The sequence below is a fragment of the Polypterus senegalus genome, chromosome 13 (genome assembly GCF_016835505.1).
Source record: "Polypterus senegalus isolate Bchr_013 chromosome 13, ASM1683550v1, whole genome shotgun sequence".
NCBI classification, from domain to species: Eukaryota; Metazoa; Chordata; class Cladistia; order Polypteriformes; family Polypteridae; genus Polypterus; species Polypterus senegalus.
In genome coordinates, this window is record NC_053166.1 from 41,499,320 (window position 1) to 41,526,171 (window position 26,852).

The 26,852-nt window shown below is 39.2% G+C and overlaps 1 protein-coding gene across 2 annotated transcripts in view; it reads left to right on the top strand.

Moving 5' to 3' along the window:
- The window catches only part of fstl4 (follistatin-like 4), an 822,703-nt gene that overhangs the window by 539,908 nt on the left and 255,943 nt on the right, over positions 1–26,852 (top strand). For both annotated transcript variants that reach the window (XM_039774631.1, XM_039774632.1), the window contains exons 5-6: positions 14,116–14,306; positions 18,042–18,162. In XM_039774631.1, coding sequence (XP_039630565.1) covers positions 14,116–14,306; positions 18,042–18,162 — 312 coding nt within the window. The remainder of the gene's footprint in view (positions 1–14,115; positions 14,307–18,041; positions 18,163–26,852) is intronic.

The window sequence follows — 26,852 nt, forward strand, 5'->3', positions numbered from 1 at the left end:
GTCCCTGACCCGGAAGTGTTCCAATCCCCAGTCCATGTGATCCTTTCTCACTTCCGGGTCAGATAAAAAGTCCTTTTTTTGACCCCAGAAGCACGTCATTCCCCTTGTCCATGTGACTCGGACGTACTTCCGGGGCGTAGGGTAAATAATCGTTGTTCCTCCCTGCAGCGTCTCCTAGTGGCCCCCATGACATCCATCAGGGCTGTGTATAAAAACTGCAATGTCACTGATGCCCTGCTGGTCTTCGGGGGACCTCCATACTGCAGGGAGGGCTCCACCTGGTGGCTTGGGGGTATTGGCGGGGATAAACAACCGGCCATACACCACACTGTGTAGCCTGACTGTTGTAACGAGCCTGCGAGTCTTCTCTCTCGATCTGCTTCTGTCTCACTTTCTTTGTGTAACCAGACTGTTGTGGTCATACTTAATTTCTGTTTCGAGCGTGAGTGCATTATAATATGTTCTGTGGTCATACGTAATTTCTGTTTCAAACGCGAAAAGTACAAAGTATTTTATATATATAGATTTAGCTAGCTTCTTACGGAATAATAAAAGAAATAACAAAACAAATACAAATTGGAAGCTGTAACTTGTTCGATTGTGTGGGAGTGAGTGGGGGCCTATGAGGCTATGGCGAGCTGTCCAGGGTTGATTTCTTCTTTGTGTGCAGCATTGCTGAGATAAGCTCCTCTCCTGATTTGACTGAGAGAGTTTGATCATAGATGGATAGATGGTAATATTAATTTGCTTGCTATGTTCATTTCCTTTTCAGTTGGGCAGATAAGACACAGCTGTGTAGCTAGGAGAGGGTGGTCTGCCCTGGGCGGCACATTTTTGGGGATGGCATTATTGGCCAAAAGGCTCAGTACAATTTATGTGTGAGCAGCAGGGTTTGGAAAAAATATCACTCATGAATGAAAAAAGTGGAATTCTCTGATTTTTATCCACAGATGTTTCAGAAATAATTTTCAGACTGTCCTTTTATGACAGCATCAGACACAGCAGTTGAAATTCATAAGGCAATAACAAAAATAAACATAAACATTACACCGATAATAATTTCTGGGAAGATTAGCAACAAATTTACAATTTATAATTTTGTTTCGTTATCAATCCGAATGCATTCTTGGTCTGCGCAGAAAACATCCCCACCTATTACTTGTGCACTACACTGGTTCTGGTTTTCGCAGCATAATTATAATAAACTAATAATTAGAACATGGCTTATCAGTGCGTCTATACTATATTCTTGTCTAGATGATGCTTATAAATAATTATGTGTGAAAAATTATTGCTGTTTCTCTATATATGAATAAATCTATGCAAAATTTATCTTAATTTTTCTCAATATGTCATTATAATGTTCTATTTAAATAGGTTAACATATTCAAATTGAAGCACCCCCACCCTCCTCCGGCCAACAGTGGCACAAACTCGAGCTGTGCCACTGGTAAGACACATTTCCTAAATGAGTGTTGTAGGTTCACTTATTAGTTTTAGTGGTTTAATACATCCATTGGGGCACGACTGACAGATTTTCATTATTTGTTTCTATGGTTACTTTGCACACTTTTATTTTTTTTGACCAATTTAATGCATAGCCATTTGATTGTCTGTTAAAAGCTATTCAGAGATTGTAACTCTGAACATGAATGAGTTTTGATTTCCAAATTGTTTTACTAGAGAGGTAACTACAACAGATAAGCCAGAATTGAGCAACACTGAAGGAGATGTATGTGTGAAATTAGCTGCAACAATGATAGGCTGGGATTGTCTGGAGTTCCGCCTCTAACCACTCCCCCTGTCTGCAATTTGACTTTGGCCCTTCCTATTGATATTTGATACCATGCAACATTACAGAGGCAAAAGAATAAGGGAGGTGTAGTCATGCAGTGTGGCAGGCAGTGAGGTACACTGGTTAGAGTATTAGACCGTGAGGATGACAGTCACTGTGATCACTGTGTAAGTCTTTTAACTTACCTGTGTTCCATAACATACTTATGTCAAGGAATGTAAAATATCTTAGTCTTGAGGAAAAAGGGGTCTGTCAAATGCATGGTAAAATGTAAGAGTGTCAGCTTCAGGGAAACAAATCCCTTGAAAGAGGATGCAGACCTTCCCTGATGTCCTCTTCTTAACTCTTCGAAGACCTTGGATATTTTTCAGTGTTGAAATAAGAATGAATGTATTGATTAAGACACCACTTGAAGCTTTTTGCTAGAGATTCGATTATTTTCTGTCTTTGTGGGTAACAAAGTTCTGGAAAATTCACTGTTCTTCTTTTCACTGTAAACAGGACAACAGATGTATGGTTATTGTGTCTAGTATGCTGAATTCAAATGCTTCAAGGATTTTTTTTTTGTTTGTTCTGGAAAGAGAATGAGATCATCTCTGATTGTTGCTATAAAGTGCATCTAACCCTACTAAGACTTTATTAAAAGTGTGCTTGCAGGCAGAATGAAGTTCACGTTTGGGGTGATTAAATGACATCATCACCAATGCCACTTTCCTCACCCTACCTTAAAGATGTAAAATGCCATCCGGCTAACCTGTGAACAAGTAATAAAGTGCTGGTGTCATTTGCTCAAGGTGCTATATCTGAGGCTGCCATCAAGAGTGTAATTATCACCACAATTCCTGGACAAATGTGGATTCAGTCCCAGCCGTGTGGCTAGCAGGCAACACCTACTAGTGTTAAAGTCACCCAAACTGACCTGATTTTTTTTATTTATACTTCTGCAAAATGTGGAGGGGTAGAACAAAAAAAGTAAAAAAAAAAGTTTATTAAGCCTTACAAAAAAGAGAAAAACTTGAAGCAACTTTTAGTGTAGGATATTATAATAACCTGGGCATGGTGACCATTGTCTGTGTGGAAGGATTAACCTGATATTAATACAGGAGCACACTGTAACCTTGTGATGTCTGACACAGACCTGGACAGACTTGAAATATTTAAAATTGGAGAACTTTAATTCAAACATAAAACTAAACAAAAACAAAAAATAAGAAAATGAATCAGGAAAACATACACTTCTAAAGTGGGAAGAATCAACGGGAGCAAAACAATATTTAGAACACAGAGCTTTGTGGTCCTGATTTACTGGTGTCTCTATCTCTTTAACAGATTTAGTTGGCTGTTGATCTGCTTACATTTTTATTTGGAAAAAAAAGCCTAATTTTAGTGCACTGTCCTACTTCTAAAAGTATCAGCTTCTGGCCTTCATCCTCCAAAATCCATGTTTCTACATCTAGGAACAAGGACAGACTTATAAACCTCTTTAACACGCCACTCTGGGTTAAGAGTTGACTCCGAACTTGTCCTCCTTCCAGGGGTAGTGCCTCCTAGTGGCTTTTGAAGGTTCAACACCATAAATACCAGTCATTGAACTTTAACTGCCTGTCTTTTAAGACCTGCCTCTGAGCAGCACTCCATTTTTCCATTAATTCAAGGCCCTACTACAGTCTTCCCCTGCCAACTCCTTATCAATGGAGGATTGTGATACCCCCCCTGAATAATAACAGGAGTTCCACCCCACTATGACACAGCACAGTGAGCCTCCTTATTAGCATGCCACTTAACATTGCTTCTACAACCAGTATACAATAAAGGGCAGATGTAGGTAAGCAGAAAATAAAAATACATTTAACCGAATGTAAGATGTTAGTACAGTTACAAGTGAACTGAGGCAGTTCAACAGTTTGTTTACTTGTTCTCTGGGTAGAAGCTCATTGGTTAGAACTCCTGCCACACAGTGTGAAGGAAAGAAATTCAATTCCTAGCTTGATCCTTCTAAAAATGCATGTTCTGTTTGTGTTCATATGTGTTTTCTTGGGATAGATACTTTAATTTACTTTGGGGATGTATGGTGAGCTAGCATCTCAAAATCAACCTAATATGAATAAGTATAGGAATGTGAACGAGTTTACCTTGTGATGGACTGGTGTGGAATGCTATTTCTATCCAGGGGTGGCTCTTCCTTTAATGTTAATGCTGCTTTGTTAGGATCCAGCACATGGAAACTCTAAATTTAGATTAAGTGGTATGCAGTATGAAAGGACCAAAGTGTGAATTAGAATCAGCGGTAATAGAAGAAGTGACCCTGGACAGGGCACCAGTCCATTACAAGCCATACTGAAACATACATGACATCACCTCACAACTGGATAAATTCAGACATGCCAGATGACCTAACACACACCTTTGGGATTGATAAATGAACCAAATGTTTGTGAAAGAACCACAAAAATACAGGAGAAGAGATTCAGATTCCACACAAACAATGACCAGCCTAAGTTCTCTCCTTAATTCAGAATGAAGAATATAAGATCCACAGACATTTTTGCAGTACTAGATGATCCCCTTTGCATGCATATATACATTTGAGATATCCGTCACCACTAGATAGCAACAGAAATATAGGTTTGCTTTCATTGGTACTTTTGTATTGAACTCATTTCAGTATGTTTAAATCTTTCAGGATGGATGTCGACTTTTGTCAAGAGGAGGGGTTGAGGGTGGTAATCAGCTGTAAATGGTGACCAAATCCACTGTTATATTTTAATTTGACTTTCTTTGTCAAAAGGAAAGTTAGATTTGTTGTCTTGACCGAGATTCCCTGTGCTTGATATCTAGTGAGAAATCAACGCGAATACGAAAAGCAGAATACTCCATGGGCGATGTTTTGCATGTTATCACTGAATTGGACTGTAACTTGTCAGATTCCAATTTTGATGCAAGTAGTCAAAAATGAACATGAGGTACGAGCATCAGCTGATTTATCCCCAGCTGATCATGGTGCTGAACACGTTCGTGTAATTGGCACGCCCATGGCAATATTTGCCTGGGAGGACCTCCGCTTACAATGATAAGTGGTATTAACCAGATTGTGTTGCACTGTGAGTACGACCGATAGCAGCCAGTCTACCGTGCCTTTCTGCTAGTCGTTGTGCTAAGAGATGGCAAACTGGTGGCCAAAGCCTCAACAAAAGACTTTTTATGTTGATTTAGGTGTGAAACCATTGCTTTTTGCGCTTTTCAGAAAATGGTGTTTCTTGGGAAAAAGTATTCAGCCCTCAAAGTGTTAATATGTCTTTAACCTTTCAGTGTCCAGTCGCTGTGCACATATTCATAAGAGTTTTTAATTTTCTGAAAAAGCTGCAGACCATCATTTTTGTTGTTTTCAATAACATCCAAGTTGAATTCTGATATGTTTTTAGCATATCTATCTATCTATCTATCTATCTATCTATCTATCTATCTATCTATCTATCTATCTATTAGTGTATAGTGCATTTCATTATCTATCTATCTATCTATCTATCTATCTATCTATCTATCTATCTATCTATCTATCTGTCTGTCATTTGTATTGGATAGATTTTGACTTTCTGCGGACATTACGCTCAGAGGTCATCCTAAGACTATCGCTTATTAAATTCAAGCATCTACTTTGACACAGTAAAATAAATGCATTACATATCACTTCAAATTTTGTACTTTTTCCTAATGTATATCACAGTAAGCAGTACTGGCCACACAAACTCTATTAATTCTAAGTTGTTACGGCGTTTATAGGGAGGCTTAGAGGTCCTTACTTAACGGCCTTGTGATATCTAGTAAACATTAGATTGGGATTTAAATTTTCAACCAGGTTGTAGGCAGACACTAATGAACAGGAGAATACCCAGGATAAAACAAGATTATATTGTCAAGAATTACCATAGTGTGTAACAGAGGGCAAATCATCAGGGTCTGTAGAGCCCAATCTAAAAGGTGTTTTACAGTTTGTATTGACCCTCAGCTTATTATGCTGTCACCAGCACATGTCTGAAAATGGTACCTTAGCACTGCTTGAACCACCAGAAATCTATAAAATCCCATTCATTTATTGCTTAATTACACCATCTCTGTTTTATAATTCACTGCTCTTTATTTTCTCAGCAAGTATTAAGCAAATGAAAGTGGATGACACAGCAATATATATCAGGCAGGCTGTTTTTCTTTAGCTGTTCCCCTGGTAAGCAATATAGGGACTGTTTACGGGCATAATTCCAGCATTTGCTATACAGCACTCTGTGTGGAATTTCTTAATGTACTTTGCTGTAGGTTTCAGAAGCCAAGAGCTGAAGGTACACTATGAAGTCCACTTATTTCATTTTTAGAGATTTAGGAATAAAACCAGCACGCATTGACACTGTAAGGAAGACGTCTCAAAAGGATAAAAACAAAAAACATGTAACAAATAGGACTCCAGCAGTAATCCGGGCTGTTAATTTCTTGCCATTCTTGCATCTTGTGTTGATGACATCTTTGATCTGTTATTTAGGAACTTGGTAGCTATAATGTCAGGCACTGTTAGAAGTGTGTCTTATGTGAATGTGCCTGTTTACGTCATGGTAGCCATCTTACTTAAGAGGAAGTTACATGTTCAGTCATTGCCTCAACTTTGCTTCAATGTTAAGACATATTGTTTTGTTCAAACTGTAAAATCAAATGACTCTGCTCACTCTTTCAGTAGTAAATGTTTTATTGTTGGAAAGGCCTTTGGGGCCACCACTACTTAAAATATATATCCTACTTTATGAAATACAGAGATTAGCATGTTGCAGTTCTGTCATTACTCTTGTTTGCCTATTCTTACACTTACCAACATTTGGGGATATTCAGTTTATAGCTGCAATAAACCTTCACCCAAGAGTAAGTTTTAGTGTAAACTCCAGGGCTCACTGTTGCCCCTTAAACCCAACAGACAAACAGGACACAGGGTAAAAGCACTAAGAAATATTTTAATGTTTCTTCTTGAAAAACAGTGCCTCCAAAGCACCCCAGACACAATCAACAGGTAATTAAATGAGCGCAATATTCTCAATAATATCTATCTATTATATAAAAAAAATCTTGGGTCAAGACGTGATCATCTCAGAGAGACACTTTGAAGTCCCATGAGACTACTTGCACGTCATGCCCTACTTACAAACAATTTCTCCGAGACACTTTAACATCGCACGAGACAAGGAAGTGAGACAAAAGGATAGCTGCTGTACAGGATTTTAAATGATCGACATGCAGTGCGACATGCAGATCATGCAGCGCATCAGCTTAGCAGCAAGCCAGCAGCTGATCAGTCCTTAGCGTGCATTCAGCAACCCCCCACAACACGAGCGGCAGAGACGTGAACTGGCTAGTGTAAAGTGCGCCCTCAGGGGTGAGGGTTGTGGGGTGCACGAGCAAAGCAAGTAGGGGGCACAACCCCCTAGTTAATAATAATAATATTCATAATTCTCTCCTCCACACCTCCCAGCAAGCTCTGTCCTACACCTCCCGATTCCGGCTCGCTTGCTGGGTCTCCAGTAGTCCTTTTTATAGTCCTTGACCTGGAAGTGCTTCTGTCCTTCCGCCCACGTGACTTGCTAGCACTTCTGGGTCAGATGGAGAACTGATCTTTTCTTCAGCCCTGAAGTATTTTGGAGTTTCCATCCTTGTGACCTGAGACTACTCTCGGGCTATAGATGAGGCACTACTCCTCCTGTCCCTTTACAGCTCCCCCTGGCGGCACCCAACAGGGCTGAGCAAGTGAACGTCATGTCCCAGGATGCCCTGCAGGAATCCGGAGCACCGCTACAAAAGTATCTGCCTCTCCCCATCCTTCCATCCTTAGGATGTCCTGGCTGAGTTTCTCTCAGAGACCACCCAGGTATGACTGCCACTGTAGCTTTTTTCTTAGGACTATATGCTTTTTATCGTTGATTAAACTAGGAGAACAAGTTTAATGTCATGTCAGTAAACTGACAAAGATTTAAGAGAGAAGCAAGACATAGGTGCTGAAACAGAAAATATATCAAAATCTCATCAAATCTAATATAAGATACAAAAATCAGGGTCAAACGATTCAAAAGTAAAAGTCTAAATCAGGAGGACTTATTTTAAATGAAAGTTCTTCTAGCAAAGGGCTTTGTATCTGTAGCTCGATTATGTGAAGAAACACTTTTCTGACCTTTTAACCCATCTCGTGGGTCACAACCTCCAGGTACACCCTGCTAGCGATGCCCCAAGAATGGAAGCCTAAAATGGCAAAAATTGTAAGAATACAAAATGGCAGTCAAAATGACCCAAAATAAAAGACAACAATTAAAATGGGAATATCAAAAATAAACTACTTCACAATCAAAATATGCCAAATAACAAAAGAAAATGAGTACCAGATTATTGAAAATGATGGAGAAAAGCATAAATAAAATCCAAACCATAACACTTAATAAGTGTTGATCAAAGAACTATTGCCGTAAACAAAAGCAAACACAATTTCATACCATATAACCTGATAGTTTCTTTGTTCTTTGTGTAGTTACACAAAGTCTAAATTTGAATTCTCCTTTCTCTCTGGTCAGCCTTCTTTCTAGTCAGCTCCTCATTGCTACTCAGTTCATTCTCTGACTTTATTCAGTTTACTTCCATATGTTTTTCTCCGTGAAGATAATCTCTAAACTTTGATCTGAGGCCCATAAACCTAATCCTTGTCCTTCCATCCTGCAGGTTTTCTTCCTGGGCTTTCAGTTTTCACACACCACACTGTTGCCTTGTATTCAGAATTGTGTCTCTACTGCCTTGCACCCCTAGTCCTAGTGAAGTGCTCTTGTGAAATCGTTCAGAAGCAGACCTTATGCTGGGGAAGAGGAAAATTTAGTGACTCGACTTATAAATCCATAAATCTTATCAAAGAAAACACAGCTGTTCCTATCAGTAAAAACACACGTCTAAAAACTCTGGCCTTGCAATGCCTCAGAGTCTTTTTACACATGTTCTTACTGCAGCAGGCTGCCTCCTTTATTTAAAGACATTGTGCAGACAATTATCACAAAATACTAAATACACAGCAACAAAGTGAAACAACAGTAAAAGAACATTCACAAAGAATGTTTCAGAAACAAATACATTTTGTGCAGTTCTTAACTGAGTTTGTTTCTCTTCATTGCTAAGCATAATTTTAGTGCCCATTACAGTTAACCTTGGAAATAAACACAGCTAATTTTCCTAATTTTCATCTACAAGTTGCTGATAGCCCACCATCTGCCCAGCTGATCCACCTCATGTAATGTGGCATCCTTAGGTGAATGTAAAATAATTGTATTTGCCAGGGAGTTATAAATGGGAGTGGAGGGTAGGGACGAGCAGCATATGGATATCGTTTCCAGTGGGTATGTCTTAGGCCAAGGTATAAGAAATAGATTTTAAAGAATGTCTTCCTGAGAAGGAACTGTGATTGCATGAAATCTTCCTAAACTGTAGGTATTAGAGAACGGCTGTGTCAGAATTCATTTGCAAACATCAAAAGTAGGCAATCCCATGCTTGCAAATTTAAAGGGTTCAAAACAGCAGTATTAGATGAGGAGACTTCATCACACACATAAAACTCGATAGCCAAGATTATTGTGCATCTATAAAGTGCCATTAAATTAGATGACACCACTGCAATACATCTAGCCTGCTATCATGGAGGATGCCAGAGCTGAACCCAGCAAATGGCAGAGTAGCACCAGTGCTGTCCTACCAGAGGAAGTCATCCAGATATTCCAAAGGCTTAGCCTTTCTTCGTATCCATTACTTGCTGATCACCTGCAGACAATTTTACTGAATTCTCCAATTTTATTATCTGCTTTGACTTGGAAGTGGGTGAAGGGGAGTGTTGAGGTGCAAGAAGTAGAATTAACAAAAGTCTTCCTTTAATTACAGTCCATATTTAACTGAGAAATGGTATGTGAAAGTGAAGAAACAAGACCTTTCAGAAATAGATGATAATTGTGGGAAGCAGATTAATGATGTGTCATAACAGCTTATCCTGAGTCACCACTGACCTTTCTCGCAGATCATAGGCTTCAGAGTCTGAGTGCATTACCAACGGCAGTGTTCACTTTACAATAGAATATATTCTCTTGCTTTTGTATTTGTACAGTAATGCCCAAAATGTATTGACTACAAGGAAAATGAGAATAAATTCCAGGATCAGAGCAACATTTATACAACAAATCTGAAGAAGCTGCTTCATTTTTTGAGGGAAAGTGAGAGAGTTTGAATATTATTATATATTTGAATGTAATTATATTTGAATATAAAGTTGAGCAATAAATTACAGCTCTGCCTTTCTCCAGAAATGTGACCATCAGTAGTTAAGGCCTGTTCCTCTTGATGCACTGTTTTTCTTAGTCCATGTTTTCAATGCTGCCAGTCCAGAGTTGAGCACTAAACACTTGCCCAAAAGTCTGGCATCATGCCCTCAGTCGGACATCCGACATCTCCATATTCAGGTTAGGGTTAAGGTTAGTAAGTAATTCTTCAATTTATATTCATATTTGTTTAATCGTGTTGCTCCAAATTTAGTTAATGTACTGCCTGAGCAAGTTTTTTCAATGAATTTTGAAAATGCTTATACTATATACAATGACTGTATGTGTGTTATCAAAAATATCTGAGTCAAATGCAAGAGAAGTAAACTACACAAAATGATCACTAAATATAATACTTGCATTTTGGTACAAAATAAAAATGTCTCCTAGTTAATCAAAGTCAGTTTAAACTAAGCAGGTCATCTACCTGATTCCGTTCATGTCACAGTCTAACAGGGTGGTCCATATAAAGGAACCAGGTGTTTGCTGTGTTTTGAGCAAATTCTGAATGTCTGAATTGACAGGATAGATAAATCTCTGAGTGTATAATTAGACTGCAACAGAATGGACACTGACCAAGTGCTGATTCCAGGACAGGCTATGAATTCGTATAACCATGACCTGGATACAATCAATTTAAAGGAGAAGTACACTATGACATAGAATAGGATTATTTTGATCAACATTTAATTAGAAAGAGAAACAGACGTTTATTATATAGATAGATAGATAGATAGATAGATAGATAGATAGATAGATAGATAGATAGATAGATAGATAGATAGATAGATAGATAGATAGATAGATAGATAGATAGATAGTGTGGAGCTAACCCGGAAACAGACAGGTGGACATGTTTGTCACCACCACACGTTTTATTTACAGAATATATTTACAATAATGGTCACTCAGACCCAGTCCAACAGTGCACAAACCCCAACACACAGTCCTGGCTTCACAATGCCTTCTTCTCGGGCCACCTCCACTCTCTCTTCTGCCTCATCCTACTTCCACCCGACTCTAGCCCTGAATGAAGGGAGACGGTCCCTTTTATATTCTCCCCGATGAGCTCCAGGTGATTCCCGACACTCCTTCATTGGCCACGCCCCAGCGTGGCGGAAGTGCCGGCTGTTCTTCCGGCAGCTCTCCGGGCGTCCTTTTAATTCTTCCCCCCAGCACTTCCTGGTGTGGCGGAAGTGCTGAGGTAACAGGTCCCCAAGGCATTGGGGCTCCTCCTGGCAGTGTCCACGGGCCCTTACAGGGTGGGGCTTTCATGCCCTCAACCCGTGGCCCCCAAAGCAACCAGGAAGGCGGCCCCCAAGTGATCCAGGGTGGGCGTAGACCCATATCCGGTCCCTCACGGCGTCCCGGCCGGGTCGTTGCCCCTGGCATCCCTGACAATAGATAGATAGATAGATAGATAGATAGATAGATAGATAGATAGATAGATAGATAGATAGATAGATAGTATACACACACATATCATGGTAAGAACACAGAGAATGACTAACAAGGAAAACAATACTTAAAAAGAAAGAAAAACTTTTGACTTGTCAGCCGCATTCACAATGGTATTGCTGTTGGCATAAAGGAGCCCCAGCATTTGGAGCATTTGCTGAAAGTCCTCAGAGTTTACATGTCAAAGAGAGGATGTGCAGCATTGTTCATAATGACACTCAGTTTTGCTTTAATTCTCTCATTTGCTATTACCAGGGGGTCCAGAGTATGTCTTGTAATTGAGCCTGCCCTTTTAGCTTGTTATCAGCCCAGCACACCACAGCATAGAAACTCTCACTTGGCATCACAGAGTTGTAGAAGCTGTGAAGGATGTCACTTCCCACATTAATGGAAGACAGTCTTCTAAGGAAGAAGAGCCTGCTCTGCCCTTTTTTATATAGCTCCTCTGTGTTCTGAGACCTGTCCAACCTGTCATTGATGTGGAACCCCAAGTACTTGTAGGAGTGGACCACCTCTACATCCACTCCTTGAATAGTGACTGGATACTTGGATTGTTTGCTGTGGCAAAAGTCAATAACCAGTTTCATGGTTTTGCTAATGTTAAGTTGCAGCCAATTCTCTTTGCACCAAGAAACAAACCTGACTCCTCTCCTCTATCTTATCCCCTTTATCAATACACCCCATAAGTGCAGAATCATCTGAGAATTTCTGCAAGTGACATGACTTGATATCATTTTTGTAACTGGAAATGTAAAGAGTGAAGAGAAATGGAGACAGGACTGTTCCTTGTGGTGCTCCTGTGTTGCTCACATCTGTATCGACAGACTCAGTGAGAAGACAGGCTGGCATTCCTTATTCTAGAATGACTTGAATGCCTTACATCAGAACCTGAGGATGCTAGGGTTTTGACTTTTTGAAGTATGATTTTTATTCAGCTTTACTCTTGAATCTGCTGTTCAGGTAAAGTAGCATATAACTGAGTGTGCCTTTTTGAAGACATTGCATGCTTACAGGGGCATACATTTGGCATGGTCATAGATGAGTCCATCAAAACTAGTGGCTTCATGAATGCAAAGCAACACTGACTGCAAAGGTCAAAATAATACGAAATGCACTTAAAATTGGCAACGTGTTGCAATGGCCAAGTAACTGGTGTGACAGACGACCAGAGACCTTCCCCCACCGGTATGCCTAGAGAAGCAAAGGTACGGTAGAGGGGCAATTCCTTCCCTGGGGATGCCTTCCTGGATTGCATGGGGGGCCACGGAGTTTGGAAGCTCAACCCTGTGAGGGTCCATGACCACCACCAGGGAGCGCCTGGATGGTTCTGGGGCCATGGACTGCAGCACTTCCGCCACACCAGGAAGTGCTGCAGGAAGGTGATCAGGGAACACCTGGCATTATAAAAGGGGCTGCCTCACTCAATTCAGGGAGCTGGAGTCGGGAGGCAAAGGACGGAGTTTGCAGGAGTGGAGAGGAGGCAGCAGAAGAGTAAAGGAAAAGAATAAAGAAGAAAAAGGGACTGTGACTTGTTTATGGTGCATTGTGCTGTGTAAACTGTGAAATAAACGCCGAAGGCACACTGACCAAAGCACATGCGTTTGTCTGTGTCGGGTAAAGCGCTGGTATTAGCCCCATCTATTGTAACACTCATCAGTAAACCCCAAGGTTGCCAGTTCAATTGCTGCCCATAACTCATTATAAGTAACCCTGAGTAAGTCACTTATCCAGCTTGTGCTCCAATTATGAAAATATCTGTAAACAGTTACAGAAAAAAAAATCATTCTAAATGGTGGAAAATTACAAAAAAACAGAGTGAAAGTAGCCCTTAACACGTACAAATCCTCTGTTGTCTGCAGATTTCTGCCATTTCTTGCTCCCTTCGTCATTTCCATGCCAACTTATAGCTGACAAATATTTAGTCATAACGTCTCAATACTTTCATTAGCACTTTCTAAAAATGCATCCCTACCTTCTGCAGCACAAAATTACATCAGTGACACTTACACATTTTTGAACGTTTTTGCTTATGACAAGAACACAAATAGCTGTTATTCACAGTCAGCCAGATGACTGAAAAATGGCTTGTCCATGACTGTAATCCTCTTACCTTTACCAAATCAACTGTAATTCAGTGACCTTAGATGTGACTCTCTGTGTCTTCTGAGTAGAAAAACAGCATACAGGCCTGACAAGAACAGTTGAAGGTGATGAAACGGCTAAAATTAGGCCTTCTAGAATGTGTAAAAGCCAGCTGAAATGATACCGCGCTTTAATGCATACTAGACAGCTCTCCCACCATTTTATTTTGTGTTAATTGTGTATTATGTTCATGTCCTCACTTCTATGAAACTTTTTTTTTCTAGGTCGATTCTTGATTTTGGGATGACATGTAATCTCCATTAACATTTAATGACTGTGTACTGTGGAAATATCGAAACATTATGTATTAGAATTTAGAAGATGTGAGTGACAGTGTCTGTTTTCTCATTGCAGGTGACACATGCACCATGGCCGAGTACAACAGGCTGAAAAATATGCTGTTGGACCTCCAGTCTAAGCATTCATCACAGCAAGGTGGTGCCCGAGAAAACGGGATGGCTCACAGGAGGCATTTAGTGCAGGAGATGTTCAAATACTTTGATGTCAATGGAGATGGACACTTGGACAGCAGTGAACTAGCTCAGGTACATTATTTCTGCTCAGATCTGTTGATTCTCATCAATTATTTCTCAGAAAACAGACTCAGATTGTTTTCGAGGATTTACAAGTAACAACAGCACCCAATAAATCTCAAGAGGCCCTACAACACCATGTAATCTTTATATTTTTACACAAATCCATGTAAATATCCTTCCTTTCTAAACCTGCCTAATCTGTGGTTTAACTTTGTTGGAGGGCTAAACCTATTCTTGTAATCCTGGGTAGTCAGCCAGTATCTGTGTAGCCTCACAGGAGCTGATGTGATTCTCATAATGAGAATATATGCCTGGGGACAACTCACTAAAATCCAGAGCTGAAGAGGTTATAGCCAAATGTTTTTTTTTTAAAAACCCACCCCAGTTTTCACCATCCCATGCACTATAAACAGTTAGGTACAAACGAAAACACAAGTGTAGCAACATGTTGATGGCTAGCAGAATGTACTGAAAGCCACAGTAATGGTAACATTTCAAAGTCAATGCATTAAGAATTGATTTCAATTAAGTATTGTGATCTATATATACTCTGGTATGTCCTATTTGGCATTTATATGTCATGTCACTTAATCTAGATAAGGTTTGGTCTTGGGGGGGCTGGAGCCTATCCCAGCTAGCACTGAGTGCAAGGCAGGAACAAACACTGGACAGGGAACACCAAAACACACACGGGCCAATTTAACATCACTAATTCCCCTCTCCTGCATGTCTTTGGACAGTGGCAGGAAACCGAAGCACCTGCAGAAACTCACACTGACATGGAGAGTATACTGGCATTTACAATTATGTAGAAGTTTTATTAACTCTTTCAGGACAGATGTTGACTTTTGTCAAAAAGAAGAATGGTAATCAACTGTAAACTGTGATAAAACCAACTGTTATGTTTTAGTTGGACTCTCGTTGTCTGATGAAACGTTGGACTCATTGGTCTGACAAGAGGTCCTGCGCTTTTGTGAGTAGCAAGGCGCAAACAACGGCAAAAATGGTACTGAGATCTGGCGAGAGATCAATGCGAATGTGTAAAGCGAAATGCTCCGCAGACGACATTTTGCCTATTATCTCTGAACTGGACTATGACTTGTCGGACTCAGATTTTGATAAAAGTGATCGAAAACGAATGTGAGGTTCCAGCTTCAGCTGATTGGTCCCCAGCTAATCGTGGCACTGACCATGTCCACCAGGTAGAACTGCCACTTAACAATGATACGAGGTAGAAACCACATTGCAATGCACTGCCACCGTGACCACTGCTGCCCCAGCCACGCAAAGACAGCCTGGCAGCAAATGTGCTGCACATTCTTTGCAAACTGGCAGCCACAGCACGCAGCAACAGACGTCTTATCTCGATTTCTGTGTGAAACTGTTGCTTTTCAGAAACTGATTTTTGGCAAAAATATTCAGCCCTCAAAGAGTTAACCAACTTTAGTTATTCATCTTCATGTACAGGCAGAACTTGGATTCTCGGCAGCCTCATCTGTGTTTCTGCTGGAGTGATGTTAATATTATTCAACACATTTTCTGCTTCAGTGCTACTGTGCCAGTACTTAACAAGTGTCTCAGTGCAGCAAACCAGTCCTAACTGGTTGAAAAATCTCTGAGTGATGAAATTGTATTCCTACTCTTAGGTGTAGGCTTTCCAGCTCGATGGTCGTTGCAGTATCATTCTTGTCGTGGTTGCAAAGTGGCAACAGTTATGTGCAGTATCCTGCCTTATTATATTTTCCTTTACTTTGATTATTATTTTAATCATCTTTGTTTAGTACCAGAAAACTACAAAACATCATCATGAGTGGCAATTTAAGGCAAGGGGTGCCATGAAATTGTGGCATCTTTAATTCTCAAACTCTTACTGCTAGCTGGGAACAGGTGTAGGACACTTGGTAACAATGTCTCATGACTTATTCAGAGGTAGGACAAATTCATATCTTAGTAGGACATTTAGTGCAATGCCTTGGAGTAATTCTGAGACACTTGATAAATACGGGCACAGGTGTATTGACTTCAGAATTTCGCATCTCTTGTGGATCATTGTTATCAACCACAATAAGAAAAACTGCATACTCCATCCATTATCCAATCTGCTATATCCTAACTACAGGGTCACGGGGTTTACTGGAGCCAATCCCAGCCAACACAGGGCGCAGGGCAGTAAACAAACCCCAGGCAGGGTGCTAACACACACACCAAGCACACACTAGGGACAATTTAGGATTGCCAATGCACCTAACCTGCATGTCTTTGGAGTGTGGGAGGAAACTGGAGCACCCGGAAGAAACTAACTACATACTGTTTAACTCAAATGCAATAAGAGAGACACACACAGACACTTCTCCTTTTAGCAAGGTGGAGAAGCTGATTTCTTTCTTTCCAGCAGATTTTCTCAGTTGGATGTTTTCATTGGTAATGCTTGCAGTGCATCATGTCTCTCTGGTTGCTCTGTCACTGTTATATTCCATTTGGTATGTGATTTGTAAAAGCAGGGCTAATGTACCATCTGTTGGATAACAGAGACATAGCAACCCGGCAGGTATTATTACACACAGAAATATATGATTCATGGCCTGTTTGGCCCCTCATAGGGGGCAGGCACACAGACGCTTGTCCTTTTATTCCTCTCTAATTGCCCTCTATAATGGCCGATTGCAGCGATCCTTTTATCAACTGTCTGGCTTTGGGTTATCTGCCCGCCAGACCCCCATACTGTACAGTGCTTGACTTGTCCAGCATTCAAGAGCTGCTTTGCACAGACAAGAAGTCGGGCATAGCTACACTACTATTTTTAACACATAGAATAAAAAAAAAAACATTTAAAGTTACATGTTTTCTTAACATTATTAGTTTGAAATTTCACCATTTTAATGTCTGCTGTATTTACATTTTATTTGACCTCACTTATTTTCATATGTTAAAGCAAACCAAAGAGCCTGATGAAAGTGGCCATGCTGTTTGCTTTTCTTCATTTCCTTTAACTCTTCTTGTGCAGCTTTCCTCGACAAATGCTTTTTCAGAGCAGCATTACGGACCCGACTGTGTTTCTGTAATTGCTGTTTTGCTCTTAACATACGAAAGCACCCACAAACAGTAAATAACATGCTTTTTTCCCTTTGTTTGGTCCAAAAATGGTGTCCTAGGGTCACTGGCTGTAATTTATTTTAAAAAATCGAATTTACCCAGCTTTGTGTTACAGCCTGTTGTAAGTGAAACAAATCCTTTCACACTTTTCCAATATTTCAGCGTAAATCATTAATACTAAGCTCACCCTGGACTCTTCTTGCAGTGAAATTGCTTCTTGACTCTTTTGAATGTGTAAATATCAATCCTCCCAAATACCTGACCTCAGCAACTTTATAGCTCTTACCTTATCGTTATGCTCAAAGAGAAGGAAAGGTCTCAAATCACATGAAATAAGGTCAGTAAATCTTGTTATATTGCCTTGGAGATCCATATCATATGCTGAATATATTCACACAACGGCACTTTTTTTCTTCACCAAAAATGCTTTTATACCACTGAGTATGTTTAAAACAAAAGCAATTTATTATCTTTATGTCTTTTTCTTCCCTATGATTCAGAGTTTATTAATTGCCTTTCATCTCATCATTATTCGTGCTGCAGTCTTGGTTTAGTAATAGAATTTCTGTCAGCAGAAAAAAAATATATATAAACGTAAAAGAAATGGTGGCAAGTTCACTTTGTGAGCTTTACACAATTTTTTCTTTTCAGATTTCCATGCAAGATCACCTGGAGAATGATCTACTGGAGTGTACATTGCAGGACTTGTTGAAATATGATGACTACAATAGCGATGGCCACCTGACACTTCTAGAACTCTACACAGCCTTCCGTAAGTCTAAATAAACTTAAACAGATGGCCTCTGATACATGCAAAGAAAATAAATCATCTCAGAACTGAAAGCAGATCTTTTTCATCAATGCAACACCTCATACTTCCACTCTTTTCTGTTCTAGCGCCATACATTTCTAGTACAGCCTTATGTCATGCTTGTGGTGAAGTGAGCGAGAGATGGTGCTCTTCTGAGCTGGGCCTCTGATTCAAAGTACCAACTTTCTTCTGTTCAAATAATTGACCATGTATCCCTCTTGCCTCAGTTCAATGAGCCATAGCTTCTAAGAGTCATGTGCGGAATGATTGATTTCCAATTTAAATTTCTTCACTTGACCCTGCATCATCAAGGACCGTTTTTGTGAAGGCCTCGGTTTTTTCGATTTTGGCTTGGTGATAACATACACTTCAACAACAAAGGGCAACTAAATAACTGAGGTTTAAAAAAAATTAAAAGGTTCAGGCAAAATATTCTCTCATGATGTTCTAATCATTTGCACCTGATCTGGCACAACTGATTTATTTGAGGGATTTGAGGACGTGGTAACTAGAGAGGGGATGCACTTACTTTTTCTACATGTGAAATTTGTATCTGTGTTTATTTAAATGATTCAGTGAACTTCAAAATGTAAATATGGCCTGATTTATGTTGTAGTATATCACCTTTATTTATAGATACTGTTTAAATGAAGATCAAATCTTGATATATACACTGTGGAAGATCAGCTTTGACACAGACAGGCAGACACCAATGGTTCAAGCACCACACACGTTTTACTTACAATAACTATTTACAAGTGTCCCGCACACAACCCAGTGCCCTTGCACCACACACCTTCAAGTCCGGGCTTCTCTTAAGTCTTCTCTTCACCGCTTCCACTCCTCTCCTCTCCTCTCCTCCGAGCTTTGTCCTCTTCCACCCGACTCCAGCTGATGACTGGAGGGAGGCGGCCCCTTTTATTCCCACCCAGATGTGCTCCAGGTGCCTCCCGATGAGCTTCCTGCGGCTCTTCCAGGTGTGGTGGAAGTGCCGCATGAGCACTAAAATCACTATTTTAGAGGAACAATGTATTAAAACTATAAAAACAGATCACAGATTAAACAAAAAATACACACAGAGCGGCGCTAATAATAATAATTTAGTTCCTATTCCAAATATCAATAACGCACATAGTATTCATCTCTGCACCTCCGAAACATTAAATATGGCACTATTGAATGTTAGAGCTTTAACTAACAAAACGTTTTTTATCAACGATCTTATTAGTGATAAAAAATAGATCTTATTGCACTAAGTGAAACATGGCTTAGTTCAGACAGCGCGGAAGTTTTAATCGAATCTGCGCCTCCGGATTACAGTTTTACTCGTGCAGACCGCCAGGGAAAAAGGGGGGGCAGATTGGCTAACATTTACTCGAGCCGATTAAAATGTAAAGATATCAGTTTTGGTAAGTTCAAGTCCTTTGAGTATCTCGCGGTTGTTATCCATGGAGATTCTCAAGTTCTAGTACTATCTGTGTATAGACCTCCTAAATATAACACGTCGTTTTTTGAGGAATTCTCTGACTTAATGTCAATTTTAATTACTAACTATGACACACAAACAAATCCAAGGCCACGAGACCACCTAGCCCATTCTAGTCATTCTACTTAACATAAATGATCTCAATCAGTCCTCATGGTATTCAGGCTTCACATGAAAGAACTTGCTGAAGATGGTCATGTGGACCTCCAGCCTTCAATCCATCAATGTAGGGACATTACAGAGCTTTGATCAGGTGGTGGTGCTGCAGATCACCATCACAGAAAACTGGAAAAAGAACAGCAGAAAAAATAGGGCTTAGTACGGATTTTGGAGCCACCATGAATGATAATGCTACTTAAATGCATATGTGGAGTATCAGGATTAAACTAAAATGAATCTATGAGAATGTTGTATATGTCATGTGAAAATAAATGAGTTTATAACAGTTTTTTAAAATGCTCCACTGTATTAGCCTGGTGAATTTCTGTCTGAAAGCTATACCAGTTTTTGGTGCATAACAGCAGAAGGCTGCCTCACCACTTCTTTTAGGTTTAGCTCTTGGGATTATAAGCAGACAGTCATTTGAAGATCTAAGGTTACGATTTGGAGTGTAAGGTGAGAGGCATTCTGAAATATAGGATGGAGCGAGATTATTTAAGGCTTTGTAAACCATAAGCACTATTTTAAGAGTATAGTGTAATATAATTATTGCTTGTTAACTGTCATGCATTGGTGCTGTGCTATGTTATATATGTACTATTTGTGTATATGTTGTACCATGGTTCAAAGGGAACGTTATACTGTGCCACTGTGGCATTATAAGGCATCAGGTCGCCATAGCTTATCTTGACTCTGCCCTCTTCACTCAGATCTGTCCCTACATGTGTTACTTACAAAGCCCAATGCTCCGGCACAACCCTCCCGCATAATCAAATGCAGTCAAACTTTACAAATAACACAATTAATACACAAATGGTGTCCTTTAAATGTCTGTAGAGAAACTGAGTGTGCAAACTAAAAAACCAAGAGCAAACTTTTTTTTTTTTCTTATCAGCTCCGTCAGGTAACTCCATTACTCGTGCTTGATTAGTCCCGTCTGATCTCCCCCAGTGCTGTCCTTAGGCTTAGCTCCTAAGAAATGCTGAGCGATACTCTTTTTAAACTGTTGAGTGGAGGAAGTAAATTGTAACAGAGATTCCACATGACACCTGGTCCAAAACCAAATAAGAATACATTTTATTGTAGACTTGAAGCACTGTGGAGGTCCTAAATCAGAAGAGGTTCTACTGCACGAATCCAGCATTCTGAGTTCAAATTCTGTGGCTGGTTGTTGCCTGTGTGGAGTTGTACCCGCTCCCTGTGCCTGCATGGGCTTTCTCCATGTACTCTGACATTTCTCCAACATTTCAAAAGAAATTCCAAATTGGCACTGTGTGAGCAAGGCCTTGTACCATCACTCCCTGTTTTGTGCCAGTTCTTGCATTGATGTGTGAATCTGTAAGAATAGGCTGCAGTCCACTATGACTGTGAAGTGAGTCTTCTTTGAGTATACGAGGAAATAGACAATGGACAATTGATATTTACTCTTTATTTTCATAAAGCTCAGTGGCCTAAAGATTGCCTCAACAGATGTCTCTTTATTTTATAAATGCAGTATCTTCATATAATGATTGTACTTGTATGGCTTTTTAATAACAGTGCTTTATAACAATACTGTGTAGTATAAAATATGAAGCTGGTTTTAAATTAAATGTCATTGAAGTAGCAAAAGAAATCGCTTCAATGTGTCTGAGAAACTGATGCGAGATTGGAAGAGGCAAGAAGATGTAAAAAAAAAAAATGAAGTGTCGCATTTTTGAACGGGCGTATAAGTCGGGGTCTAATTTTATGATCGATTTTTCGGGTTTCAAGACCCGACTTATACGTGAGTATATATGGTAACTGTACATATCTGGTATTGATAAAAACTATGTGCAAGTGTAATGTGCCATCCGTCATTCTGTTGTCAAACCGCCTTAATCCAATTTCCCGTCATCGTGGAGAGAGCCTGTCCTGGTAAATCTGGGATGAAGACAGAAACTAACTCCTGAAGGGATGAGAGTGTATAATAGATATGAATGTGCATCTATGTAAACTGTATGTCTGTGTCTGTGTGTGTGTGTGTGTGTTTGCAGTGTATTCGGACCACAAATTCACTTTTTCACAATTTGCTACTTTGCAGTCTTGTACCAAAATCATTTAAATTCTTTTTTTCCCTAATTAAGCAACACGCAGTACCACAGAATGACTAAGCAAAAACAGGATTTTCGATTTTTTTGAAAATTTATTAAAACTCAATTATTACTAGTATTCAGACCGTCTGCTCAGTACTTAATTGAAGCCGCTTTCTCAGAGATTGCAGCCTGGAGACTTTTTTGCTTGGCACACCTGGATTTGGGGTTTATCTGCCATTCTTCTCTGCAGATCCTCTTAGACTGTGTCAGGCTGGTTGGAGTGCATCAGTGGACCGATATTTACAGTTCCCTCCACAGATGTTTGATTTGATTCCAGTTCAAGCTCTGGCCGGGCCACTCCAGAACATTCCCTAAGCCACTACTGTCTTGCTTTTGCTTTGTGGTGAAGGTCATTGTCCTGTCAGAAGGTTAATGGTTGGCTGGTGCTCTGGAGCATGTTTTCATTAAGGATGTCTCTGTGTTTTGCTCCATTCAACTTTCCCTCAACCCTGTCTGTATTCCCAGTCCCTGTTGCAGATAAAAATAGCTCACAGTATTTTGCTGCCACCTTAATGCCTTACCGTTAGAATGGTATTTAACAGGTAATGAAAGGTCCTTAGTTTCTTCCTTACCTGGCATTAATCATCAGAACACCTCACAGTGTAAAACTCCTTTAAGTGTCTTTTAGCAAACACAGCGTGTTTTTTACTAAGAGGAGCCTGTGTCTGGCCACGCTGTCACAAAATAAAAACAAAATCACAAGAATGTTGCAGGAATTGTTGTTGTAATGCAAGTTTCTCTCACCTTCACACAGGTTCTCTGGAGCTCGGCCAGAGTGAACATTGTGTTCTCGGTCCCCCACAGTTGCTTGGTTTGGCTGGGTGGCCAACTCAGCGAAGAGCTGTAGTTGTCTCTTGCAGCTGTTCCAAACTTCTTCCGTTTTGGAAGTATGAAGGCTCAGGTACTTTTGGGAACCTTCAATGTGGCAGATTTATTTATTTTGTATCCTCGACAAGAGGCTGTCTATAAGATCAGCCTCTTGGATTGTTTTTGGCTCAGATGTACATGGTCAACCGTAGGACCCTATTTGAATAGCTGTGTGCCTTTGCCAATCGTGTCCAATCAATAGAACTGACCACAAGTAAGCCCCTAATAAGGTGTAGAAACGAGTCAATGATGGAACGGGATGGACCTGAGCCAAACTTCATCACAGAAGAAGGTCTGGATACTTGTGCCAGTGGGAAATTTCAGTTTTTTAGTTTTAATTAATTAGGAAAAATTGCATAATTCCTGTTTTCGGTTTGTCATTCTTGGGTATTGAGTGTATCTTGTTGTAGAGAAAATATGAATTTAAATAATTTTAGCACAAGACTTCAACTTAAAATGTGAAAAAAGTGAAGGTGTCTGAGTACTTTCTGAATATATATATATATAAGTATAGCATAGTATACTTATCTGTACAGTATAAATATTCATATATATGTATGGAAGTTTGTACAGATATCATTGCATGTAATACATACACTTAAGCTATGAAGTGCTATTAAATTTAGTTTGCCATTTGTATCCCTTGCAGCTGACAATAGATTCTTGGCTCTGATTTGTCTAAAATAAATTGCATGGAGCCTCTCTGCCTCTCAGCTGCATTATGTCTGTCAAGTCAGGCAAGTCAATAATAAAAAAACAAACTTAACAGTCTATTGAAAAGTGTCACTTTCAAAGGCTTTGGTTGTCATGGATATCTATGGGTTGTAGAGTGGGGTTAAGAATATATCAATCTTTTATTTATTTTGAATAATTGTTTTTTGTAGGTGTAAAAACACTTTTCAACCACAATTGCATGAGTTCTATTAAAGTAAACAATGGAAGTGGATGAAATGGTTATTAGGAAGCTAATTGCCAAATCAATAAGATTAAAATGGTTTATGACAGGTATAAGAAAGTAATTAGCCTGCACCTCCTGCATCTGCATAACCACAACTCACACATCATTCCAAACAGCATCAGCAAAAGGCAGAAGGAAAAAGTAACCTCAAAATGGAACAACTAATGCTTCTCTTTTTAAAACAGGAACGTTCACTGAAGTTTGACAATGAATGTATTATTTCATTCAGAAAGTCAAAGCAGACTTTTACTAATAAGCCAAACACTGTACGTGTTACTACAAATGTAACAATACATCTGTACTTCTATGCATTTTAAAATAGCAAAACCCAGTGCAATGTGCTCACAGTAAGATACTCCAATTAAAACAATCAAAATACTCTTTTTTTATGCCAGATGCTATTGTTGCTCCGCTGCACTCTGCAGTCTGTTATGGCACAGGCAAATAATGATGATTATAACAGAATACCACAAAGGTCTGAAGAAGGATCCAGGTGTGATCAGATGTCCATGTCCTCATTTTCTAAATGCCACTGCAAGGCAACAGAAGAAGGAGAATTGGATAGACACCATACCAGCCTATCACAACAAAATAAGAATCCTTGCTTTAAATCTCCTAATTCAAAGTATTATGAGTGTTTTGAAATGGTCAAGTGTCATAAACAGAGACCTGCTGAGGTTGATTGGGTGTTGTTACCCCCAAAGCAAACTTGGAAATAGCATGGACAATTGTTTTAAATATTTAGATCAGGAGTCAGCAACCTACGGCACAGAACGATTTTCAATGGCCTCCTGATTGAATTGAAATATAGTAAAAAATATATATTTTAATTACAGCGCACGCATTCACACCATCACCTACATTTTACAAATACAATTCACATGTAAATGGAAACTATGTGATCAGTGTAGGCCACGGTACATTAAAGCAAACCTTGTTATTATATTTGAATCATAACGCATGTGTTCTCGCTCCGCATCCCTCACCTACGTTTTGCGCATGCGACTCAAATGTAAAGGGAAACCATGTGTTCAGTGCAGGTTGCGGTACGTTAAAACAAAGCTGTTGCTATTATTAAGTAATATACTGCCCTAAAATGAATCATAAAAGACAAAAACTTGATGTTTGCTCTTTTTAAGACACTTGGATGAATTAATATGGATTTGTAAAACAGAAGGATTGTGCTGTGTGTGCGTTATGCTGTGAAAGTGTCGTGCGTCGTACATCAAGTGTACAAAGACGTTATCAGACTAAACATCAGTCCACGTTTAAAAACTCTAATGAGAAAAGTGAAGCTATTAAAAGGGCTATTTCTGGCTTTAAGAAACAAACTACTTATTTTAGTCAAATAATAGGAACCAAAAATAAAGCCACCAAAAGTAGTTATACAGTTGATTCTCATTAATGGATTAATAGCTCTGATTAATAATAAAGAATGATTAATTATATTTGAATTCTTGATAATTTTTTTCTTATTCAAACTATGAATTTTGTATTAAAAAACTTGTAATTTATAATTTGCAGTACAATTTTTAATAAATTTATTGAAAATTAAAATTTGACAAAACATTCTTTTTACATATGATCCTATGTATTTTAAAATATTGAATGACCAATAATATAAGATCCTGTAATAATGGGCTTCAGAATTATACCCTATAATAACCACACCAATTATGATACTATGTATAACAAAATTGGTAGAATTTTGTTGGCACATGGAATAACATTGTAACATAGTGTTGGCACAACACCGCTGAAAGGTTGTCGACCCCTAATTTAGATTTTATGTGTATTATAAAAATAGCGGATGGGATGGCAATATACTCATAGTTAACCTTGTTAGCTAATAATTTCAGTTTGATGTTTTGAGGTAGGTGCACATTTTTGCCATGATTTGATTTATCATATTACCAGCTTGATGACATTGTTCTGCCACTTGATAACTTACTGTGAAGGAAGTACCTCAGAGGGGAGCATTGTCACTTTGACTTGAGCTGTTGCTTAAACTCCGGCTATAGAGTTCATGTCCTTCTATTTCAAACTTCAATCTTTGGATTGTTCATTTTAATTAAGAGTGGCTGGTGCCCTGTTAGGGGGTGCTTACTGCCTTTCACATAGTAATGCCGGAATAGACTTTGTCCTCGTAGTGCGTCATTTCTTGCTAGTTAGTTGAGTCAGTGTCCTTCAGTGTTTCTTAATTTCTTTCAGTTGTCCTTTGGAAAGTAGTTACTCATATATCATTTGATAAATCCATGCAGTGATTGTAGAGGAGAGCTCAACATAAAGTAGTGATTATTATGATGTAAGCTGTTTTGATGAGGTGCTATTAAGGAAGAACATGCTTCTATCTCAGATTAGGGGCATGGTGTTACACTAAAACACCTATAATAACTAAAGGAAAGGTCTATGATAATGTATCTGCGAGTGTCAGGTTCCTAAAGTAGCATATGCTGTAATATTGACTCTGTTTTTGGTGAACTATGACTTTTAGCTTGAAACAGATGGACTATCTTTCTGTTTAATGGGAGCAATTAATATTCAGAAACTGGTCATCAAAACACAAACTAAATGGAACAGTCTAAATATGGAACTACCATCTCACACATTAGCAAAATTATTGTTCATGGAAGATGTGGTGAAGGCTTAGGAAAGAGCAAGGTATAATTTTATTAAGCATTAAATTTCCACCTGCCTTCGAACCTGCTGTTTCAATTAACACAAGAATTACCAGAGCCTTCGAAAAAACTCGTAGATCGCTTTGCACCCCTTCATCAGCGTCTTTTGTCCTGTAAATGTGTTGATAAGCAGCAAGCAGCCTGCTATCACATCCCCCACTGCTGCACAGTTTTCTCAGCTCAAGTCTGTTTACCTGCGTGTCAGTTGCTTAGAGTTGTATAGAGTGAGAAGTCAAGCAGAATGACACCTTTAATAAATACTATATCACTATTTAAACACTTGCATTTCATGTGTGTTCCGTGTCTACAACGATCTATGTAAACACATCATTAAAACAGAAACGTTTTCATGTTTTAGTAGTAATTGACAAAATGTAAACATGAAGTGT